At 40.3% G+C, this 10,003-nt stretch overlaps 1 protein-coding gene across 4 annotated transcripts in view; it reads right to left on the reverse strand.

Moving 5' to 3' along the window:
• Window positions 1-8,468, reverse strand: part of LOC106521383 (MAGUK p55 subfamily member 3) — a 20,528-nt gene extending 12,060 nt beyond the window's left edge. The window contains exons 1-3 of one of the 4 annotated variants that reach the window (XR_001310663.1): window positions 8,298-8,456; window positions 658-804; window positions 298-416 (exon numbers count right to left, since the gene is read on the reverse strand). Coding sequence is in view for 3 of the 4 variants with exons in the window: in XM_014013925.1 (XP_013869379.1) it covers window positions 298-416; window positions 658-682 (144 nt within the window). In the remaining variant the exon portion in view is untranslated. Of the gene's footprint in view, window positions 1-297; window positions 417-657; window positions 805-8,297 lie in introns of all 4 variants that reach the window. The other 3 variants (XM_014013925.1, XM_014013926.1, XM_014013927.1) reach the window with 3 other exon arrangements.
• Between the last annotated feature and the right edge of the window lie 1,535 nt (window positions 8,469-10,003).

A 10,003-nucleotide genomic window follows, 5' to 3' on the forward strand; every position in this document is an offset into this window, starting at 1 on the left:
TGGAGAGCCGTTAACCAATATGCAAATTAGCCTGCAGTACCACTGCTCTACCCATATGAGCAGCAAAAAGACGTTTTTAGACCAAAAATTACAGATTTGAACATGCATAAAAACATCAAAATTAGCACAGAAACAGTACTATATAACATTTTAGACACATTCTAGGCAGTTTATCAGCTAAAAAGTTAATTTTGGGATAAGTTTCTCTTTAATATTTTTTCATTCTGCTTCATAATGATAATGGTTTTAAACTTATAAAAAATAAAGCCGTCACATCCAGTTCTATATCTGCCCTACCTTCATGAGGTAGCTGATGCTTTTTTCACTGAAGACGTTTCTGAGGAAGACCAGGTCCTCTTTATGGTTGGCATCAGGGTGGAGCTGAGATGTGAGAAGGGCCAGAGTCTCGTGCAGCCCTGTGAAAAGTTAAAAATCATTTTTTATATAATAAATGACACAGGTAAACTATCTATTAAACTATTTGATTTAATAATTCTTCTGCCATTTAACATCCCTATTGAAGACTTGCAGGATCATTTGTTATTCCTTTGTTATTCATTTTCAAAATCAGAAGAAATGGATCTAAATAACACAAACCGGCCACATTACAGCTTGTGTATTATTTAGACACATGAACAAATGTAAGTTTCAGTGTACCTGCACTTGCCGACACGATGGGCATGTTTGATCATTCAGAGGATGAGGAGACAAGGAGGGAGACGTAGGACAGCTGCAGACTCTCACAAAAGCTCCAGTTTTCTCCAGTTTCTCACGTGAAGATGAAGATAAAAATCACAGGCTCCACTAGAAACAAAAACAAACACAWCAGTGCTCTAAAAACATGTAGATATCCACACTGGAAAAAAAAGAAAGCAAATAATTGAGCAAGTTCTTTATTTTTCCTGCAGTTATTTTTAGAGGTTTAATAGATTATTGACAATTACAATTTAAAAATCACTGCTAGGTAAAAACAAAGATAAAAACGAAAGCTTTTTGTGTGATGCTAACAGGAAGAAGATATTTTTTCATTTAAAAATCACCCAAATGTGAACMCTTCTGACAGAACTTGTATTCAGCCATGTCCTGACAGTGATCCATCAATTCATCACAGCGCTGAAGCTTCACTTTGTACAAATTAAGAGCTGCTCTCTTTGCTCAGGCATGAAGCTTTCATTTAATTATAAAGCGCTTGCTGCACTGGAAAAAGGCGAGGTCAAATAAAACWGAGCACTTTTGTCCAGAAAAATACTTCAACCCATCACCTTGGCAACGCTACAGTTGTTGTAATTTTGTCAAGTGAAAGCAGCAGTTTGTAGAAACATCTTTTTCCTAGCCGGAGAGTTTAGTACACTTCTGCAGAGACAGGGTTTCCTACAACAGCACGCAGCATCCAGGGGTGTACATGTTTATGCCGAAGGAACAATTGTAGTCAGTTCATTAATTATTCATAACTATTGATTTGCTTTCTGACACAGAGGGCTGGAACCTCAGACAGAAGAGATGTAACACAGTTAGAGATCAACKTATTCATGTTCAGTTCTGAGCTTTGTCAAAAATGTCAGAAGACTTTTGTCACTTGGTTTTACTGTCCTCTGTTTTGAGTTATTTTTCATTCATTCATTGTAATGTGCACAATGCAGTAGTAAAACTGCAAAAATAATAAAACATTTTTGTTGCAGTCTCACTGAACTTTGTTTATTACCAAGGAACTGAGGATAGGTTTGAGCAGCCATTTGTTAAAACTACTGGTCCTGTAAAAGTCACAAGACATTCTGGAGACTCGCTGATAAATGCTGTTTAACTGATCACAGACCAGTGAGATCCCTTCTTTACAGTCAATGTTATGTGTTTCTGGAAACATGAGTTTTAGGATTTAATGCTGTCTCCAACAACCATGTCTTCATTAATAATTCCATTAAACCATATATTGTGCATTTCTAAGAGAATTGTTTTACTTTTCAGAGTCAGATTTTTTTAAAACCCACACAAAAGAAAAAAAKGTGTTTCAAAATGCTGCCTCCTTCTGTTGAACCTTTTTCAACCGAAACTTGAACTCTGGCTTAATTAAAAAAATTATTAAATCATTTAAAAAAGGGCACCCAAGGTGGTGCCCTGTGATGGACTTGGTGTACCCCGCCCCTTACTGTGACTGCTGGRTATGGGCACCAGTGACCCATGTGACCTTGAAAGGAAGAAGTGGGTAAAAGATAATGGATCAATTTAAAAGCAGCAGAGACTGCCTATTACTACTTTATTTCATCTGACATTACCRTGATGACTAAATGACTTAAGTGACATTGAAGGAAATGTAACTGATTGTTTGTTAGATCCAATTTTGTATTTTTATACATTCTGATTGCAGTCATCTCATCATGTGYTCTGTCTTCATAACAAAGTTGGTTACGCTCTAATGTCTGACGTAAAAGTTACCTTCAGGAGTGTAACCAGGAAGAGACATATGTAAAAAGATGGATTCATCACTCCTGTGAGGCAGAAGTTTTTAGCAGAGGGTTTTTGTTAGTTTTTGTGCAGTCTCTCCCTTATATTCAGCCTGGGACAGACACTGCTCCTGAGAGTTTAGTTCAGATAAGGCGCCACATTTTACCTTCAGATGTTATGAAAATGCTGTATATATCAAAAATGCACTGCRTGGCCAAAAAAAGGTTGCCACCTGGATTTAACTAAGTGCTATGATCAGAATCAACTTTATTGTCATTCACACACAAAGATGCAATGCAGAATGAAATTGCAGTTTAGAACATCCATTCGGAGAAAGACACACATGACAAACATGGGGGAAAAATGTCCAAGGTCTTTCGCAATGATGGCCGTGCTACCTTTTGCAGCTTGGAATACACACAATAGGAAAGATGAGTTAAAAAAATATGTTCTGATCCTATGTTTACACAGAAACACAGAATCATACGCTMAAAAAAAAAACTGCTAGCTCAGTGCAAGGCAGCTAAGGAAAAGGAGGGGCCTGGGGATCAAACTCATGGTATGGGGTGGGGTTCAGCAAAGCCGGTGACATTTCAGGTTAGTACTCCGTGTTGGAACCAATCAAAGACCTCCACAGTCCAAAAAAGTTGTTGTCAATCAAAAGCACAAATCACTAGAGTCAGTTCTCTGTCTCCACCCATCGTAGCCTTCAGACTGATCCACCCATGGATGATACGGGTAGGGGATGGGAAGTCAAGCCTTTGTTTCACGTGTCATCCAGGAAGTTTGATAACTGCCGAGCCAAGGTCAGCAGCTGCMGGGATCCAAAAGATAAACAATTGTTTTAGGAAAAGCAGCCTTGATTTTCTCGCTGCTTTAAGTCTGTAACTGCATCTCTGTGATGGCGAAAATGCCAATGTTCCGAATTTCATTACCTCCTCGCCTCTCTTTCCATCTGAAACTTCACCCAGGTGTAATCTTACTCCTCACTGGCACGCTGCTGAACTGTGATTCTCATCAGAATCACGTCCAGTTTGTGACTTATATCCCCAAACATTTGAGTCTGTGCCTTTCCAGTACGGGAGATTCCATCCAAGGTTSCTGACAGTTTCTCACMGGCCCGGACTGCTGTCAGGATCRCTTTCATTTGCCGATGTGATGATATGATGTGAGGTTGCTGCAGTTGGTCAGGTCTGGGTTCAGCAACAGTTATGTATGAGTATGAATGAGGTCAGCTGACAAACTGAATATGCTTACTGACCAGGTTATTCCATCGATCTGTTTTTCTTCCCTGATGGCACGGACATGATCTGGAGGCACCTGCTCTCCTGTGAACGGGTGTTCTGAACTGTAATTTCCCCTTGGGATCAATAAAGTATCTATCTATCCATCTATCATTTTCCAAGATGACAATACCAGGATTCATCAGGCTGGAATTGTGAAAGGTTGTTCAGGGAGCATGAGACATCATTTTCACACCACAGAGTCTACTGAGAATCTTCGGGATGTGCTGAAGAAGGCTTTGTGCAGCGGTCAGATCTTTGTGACAAATTATTGTGAGATCTTTTTTTTTTTTTAGCCAGGCAGTGTAAATAGTCTAATAACCTAAACACTTTGAAATTAGCCTCTGTTTAAAATCCGCTTAATGTTTCTGACACTCCCACTTCAGCCTGTCTTCACAACAAAGCTTTGGGGGAGGGGTCCTCTGTGGGGCAAGAGTTCGGCTGCAGACTGAGCTCCAGGGAGGAGCTTTGTACAAATAGGCAGTGCCAGCAAGCGTTTAGGCAGCTCTACATGGCTACCACATGAGATTCAAGGATTTCTCAAACATATATGAATGAGTCAAAGCAACACTCTGGGTACGATTTTGATGAGAGAATGACTTAATGTGACATAAAGCTCAAAAAGTCCATTTTGCATAATTACCCCCACTTTAAAGATTTAAATGAGAGATTTTGCTTTAGTTACTTCTTTGCTTTTAAAACATTTAAAAAATGCATTATCACAAAAATTGGTTATTTTATTTAGACATGTCCCATTTTTATTTTTATTTTTTATTTTAAGTCTTGATGGAATGAACAAAATTTGATATGAAATAAGAAATAACTCCCAGATTTACTTGACACAGATATCTTTTCAAACATATTAAATAAGGTAAATTAGTGTTTCTGAAACGACCCTGCTAACTGTTACACTGGTTGGTGTCTGAGACGTTGATATGCTCAGTTCAAGGCTTGAAAACATCCGTCCACAAACCAGGAGGTGAGGTTTGTTGGAAAAAAAATTTTTTTTAATTGGATGGCCTCCCTTCTCCCCTTATAGCCATCCTCTCCACACCATTATGTTTTTTTGTGTGAAGAGAAAATAGAGAGAGAAGTAATTAGAAAGATAGAAAGACTGAAATAATGATTAGGAGTATATTAAATATACACCAACAAAACACAGGACCACACACGCAACATCTGTCCGCTCACCTGAAAAATAAATGGATAAATACATAGAGGGCATATATAAAAATATACACATACCCATACATATATAAAGATATACATACATACATGCCTACATTCATAAATATTGTCCGTATATACACGCAGACATATATACACACACTCAGTGACCAGTCAGAACCCCCCGGATCAGAGCACCTGTTTGTGAGCAGTTGTGAACATGCGTGTATATRCAAGATTTCTCCAATGGAATATTTAATAGTGACTGTGGAGGACCGAGACCCAACCCCCAAGACACGAGGCAGACATAGGGAAGACCAGAGCCCAAGGGCCCCGAGAGGAATCCCGAGCTCAGAGCCCCAAGGGGCACCCGCATGGGAAGATCCGCCCACCCACCCCCTAGATCAGACCGTAGGGGAGAACTGGGAGAGTCCCCCCAGCGACCACACACACAGCCCCCGGGGCCAGCAGCGACAAACTCATGGGCCCCACCAGCACCCGCCATACCAAAGCAGATCCAGGAAAGGGCACAGAGGTCCGGGCCCCTAGGGCGCACCCCCTCCAGGCCAAAGCCAGACAGGCCCAGAGGCCCCGAGCCCCAACAGGCAGTCGCCAGGCCAGGCCGGCACACACCCCAGCGCCCAGCCCCAGACCCCGGGAACCCCCAGCACGCCAGCGGCCAGCCGCACACCCCACCAGGGGGSCGAGTAGCAGCGGGCCCCCAGAAAAACCAGTAGTAGGGGCAGCCCAGACCGCAGCCTGACAAATACCCAAACATACACAATCGCACCATCCCACCCTCATCCTCACACCCACTCAATCAAAGACATTCAAGGACACCACATTCCACTCATACCCCCGATACACACTCTATAGCCCCCAGGTCCAGGACATGCACCCACCCCCTAATGGAGGCCGCACACACCTGAAATGGAAATCTAATTTCACCCGTTGGAAATCTAATTTGATTTAAACAACAACGTCAAGTTTTCTGAGTTAAGACATTTTGTGTTCCCAGCCATTATCTTGAATTCTTAGCCCCCAATCTCACTTTCTAATTACAAAAGCCTCAAATCCAACATCTGTGTCTTTTTTTTAAATCTCCCTCCATCTCACTGCGTCAAGTTACTGAATGTTTCCAGCGGCCATATGGTGCGTTTATCTAACCTCGTTGATTGAAGATGGCAGAGCTCCAAGCTGTGAAAATCACYGAGGATTTGTCTAAAACAATGACGCAGATAAGAGACCACATGTAGAACTGAGTCTGAGCAGGAGTGTGTTTTAACCAGCTTACTTCAACCTGGATGWCTCATGTTGCCAAACTAGAAACTCAGTTCAGTGTTCAGAGTTTAACCTCTCCACTCGCACATTAACAGGCGTGCACGCCACCTGCTCACCAGACTCATTGGCTGCTGGACGGGTCCCAAATGGGAGACAAAAGGGGGTGGGGGTGTGTGAGAAGGAGACAGCATTTACTGCTGCTGCCATCTGCCCAACCCTGTGTGTGACGGTCCATCCAGGAATCCACGCACACGCAGCTTATCTGACATGTTTGCATTCGACATTGTTCATTTCCATATCAGCTGGGAAAACAAGTTACCAGCTGTACAATCTGTGACATAATCTTTTTAAAAGAGGAAAATCAGGAAGTGTGCATCTAGAATTCACAAAGGACTATACTAAATTAGATTAAATATTAAAAACCTCCGTTACTGCAGTCTAAAGGATGTTTTAGTAAAATGCAAATTAATACTGAATCGTGTTCGCATGCAGTTCTAGAGTAAACAAACTGTGCAACTTGTATATGATACTGATTGTTTTTATTTATACTCCAGTTATTAAAAAAACATTTTCTGCTGCGTTTGCACCTCTCGCCCCCACATGCAAGCTATGTTTTAATCAAGGAAAATACAGATAAAAAACTGTCCTTTTAAATGAATAAAACGATTAAACGTGGCAGTAGCAGATCATCAGTAATAAAGGTATTTTCTAAAAGTCAACATTACTTGAAGCACATAGTGTTTGTTGCTGTTTACATTGGTGCTGCTGCAGTTTGCCTCCCGAACCGAGGGTGTCGCTGAAGAGAAAAGCAACACAGATGAACAGCAGGAAAAAGTTGTCCACAAAGAACCACATTTAGACTTTGTCATCTCTAGTGGTTGTGGTAACGACTGGCACTACAAGAGATAGAAATAATAAAAATAAATAAATAACCAAGTAGTGTTGAGAGCAGGTCAAACCTCTGACGACTGTTGACCAAAGAGTCACTGATWATAGAGGTACTTTAAGGTTTACTCTAGGTTTTAACTGGCCTTCGATAATACACCATACTTRCAGAGGAGTCAGGAGGCAGACTGTCCTTAAGAGGCTTAAGGGAAAATCACTTGAAACACCTTTAGCACGCCCACTCAGAYGCAGCGGGAAAGAAAAGATCATGCCAACACTTCCACAGCGAAGAGAATAAACATGCTTTTGTGTCTGAGGGGAGGGAAACCCAACAATCGTGTGTATTTGACAAAAGCAATCCAAACCTCAACAGCCACCGTTTTTCTTTTTTGTTGTCACTGTTGTTTGGTTGTTGTTGTTGTTGTTTTACTGGCAGAGGAGCTTGATGTAAAAAGTGATAAAAGAATTTGGATCCAAACCTCAGAGGCTTTTTATCTTTGACTCATAACTACAACTGAGCTCATTGTAATGATCCAATTAAAGCAAACTGAATGTAGAAAAGGGGACACGCATGGATGGAGCATGAGAGGGTTTATTATAAGGGGTAAACCTAAAAGCCCACCGTAACCTTATCAAATGTGGTCGTTCTTCATTTGGTGAACCTGAAAAGAAAAAGTTCATTTTTAGGCACTCCAGGGATCAATTTGACTTTTTTGGTTCACAAATGCAGGTGCGTATCCCCCAGTCTCCAGTGTTTGTTTAGTGAAAGCACAGAGTTTGACTCTGACCTTCACCCAATAATCACTGTCTGTTTATTAAAGCAGAAAGCAGTCTGGCACAGTTCAGGCCTGTCATGTCTCTGGGGGGACTGGCTCGTCAACAGTTTGCTTTGTCTGCTTATTGAAATTAAAAACTGAATAATGTGTTATAGTATAAACAGTATTAGGATGGGTTTAGACTACAAAACTACCCCAGTAGCATTTTAATGAAGAGCGGCCCATCAATCAACCACAGGTGAAACACGCCCCTCATTATCATGCAGCATTATATTCCTCGAACCTCACTTCGCAAAGAGCAACAAAACACAGCTTCTTTTTTTTTTACACTAAACCGTATAATTTTAGGTCTAGACGTGTGCAGTTAACGACAGTCTGTGAAGCTGCATGTTTGTGAGTCGCTTCTTGTCTCACGCAGGCTGGAAACCTGTTAATTGAGCGYCGCGCGCACTGAAAGCATCTTTACCTTGTTGAGGCTTCCCTCAGCCGCGTGCCGTCATCTCCGTGTCTTTGTCTCAGCRCCGCTTCAAGCGACAACAACGCTCCGTCCTGTCTCTGTTCACTCTGTCTGGRGCTGGCTGCCACACGTTCCCATTTATTTTTCCCGTTTCTTCCAGTTTGTCTTCGAGAGCCGCCCCTTGCCCCCGCCCTCCGACCGCCCTCTTCTCTTCCCTCCCAGCTCTCCTCGTGCTGCCTTCAGGAGCTCCTCGTTAATTCCACACGATTTGGGCCAATGACAAATATAAAAATAATTCTGACTTTAATTTCAGAATTCTAAGGGAAAAAATCTGATTTTTTTTTTCAGTAATTCTCACAGAAGTTTGGATTTTAAAATACCACCTGGCAAGAAAAGAAAAAAAATGTTGCTTTTCAAGCAGGGTAACACCTCACAATGCAAATTGGCACTAAAGTTCTCATTTAGCTATAAAAAAAGCAAATTTGTCTTAAAATTAAATCAGCCTTCTAATTTCTAGTTACTTTGCAGCTTAGAACAGAATGAAATTTAAGACCTAGCATTCCTGAAAGAATGCATATCACCTGCTGGAATTATGTCACTGTTTAAAATTGAAATCATTTAAATKCTAAGTGTGGATGGAGTTATATGTAATATGACATCTTGTCAGATGTGTAAATGCTCAGAATATATCATTTGGATACTACCACAGCTTACTATTTTTAAAAACTGACTAAATAACAGTGTCTTGTGTTGGCTACAGTCACTTAGCTGTGGTGGCCATCTTAATTTGAAGTAATCCAAAAGTTAAACAGTTGTACATATATACAATGATTACTGCCTGAGAGTTTCATCAAGATCTGTCCAGTCGTTTCTCGTTCGTGAGATGTTTTGCTAACAGTACAGACAAATGAACACACACATTGGGCAATAAAGATACCGTGTGTATTAGTTCATAAATACACATGTATAAAACTTGGTATCTAACAACCAGACTTTGTATTTCACCTTAACAGATAAAAAATGGTTTTAGCTTTCACATTTACTTCCATTCTACATTTCAGTGTTGATTCATTGCAAATATAATATTGCAGACTCTACATAAAAATGTACCTCCATACAATCAGAGAGGCAGCTTTTTAAAGTACTAATCACCAGGAAACAAAACAAAACAAAAAAAAAACTAACACTATTGTACAGTATAATCCAGTTTCTAGTTTCGTTTTTCAGAAACTTAATGAAACAGTTTCTAATTTTAAATCAAATTTAAAGAAAATACATTAAGAGCTTTAATGTGTAATAAGAATATTTGTCTTCTTTGCACCATGATGAGAGGATTTTAGCAGCGTGTCCTATTTTACCTACAATTATTAAATGATTTATTTTTATGGTTTTGTTTTAAAAACTGAGGAAATAAAAGTTGTCAGATAAATAGGCACTGAATTATTAATACAGTTAATATAAAGAGAGGGGAAGGGAAAAACCAGACATGTTTAGATAGATGAGGTCCACAATGTTATCAGGTGTTTCTTTATAAAACTGTTGGAGTAACCTGTTTTGATGAAAGTGCTAATGCTAAAATACTTTAATAGATTTTATTTATTGCAGTCATTTTTTGTTTTATAATCCATGTTTTTATCCTTTGTAGAATACTATCCATGAATCAGCTTTTCCGACAGCACCTGAATGCACCACAGTGCTCACACATGCTGTGAGCC

The sequence above is a fragment of the Austrofundulus limnaeus genome, unplaced genomic scaffold (genome assembly GCF_001266775.1).
Source record: "Austrofundulus limnaeus strain Quisiro unplaced genomic scaffold, Austrofundulus_limnaeus-1.0 Scaffold108, whole genome shotgun sequence".
Classification (NCBI taxonomy): Eukaryota; Metazoa; Chordata; class Actinopteri; order Cyprinodontiformes; family Rivulidae; genus Austrofundulus; species Austrofundulus limnaeus.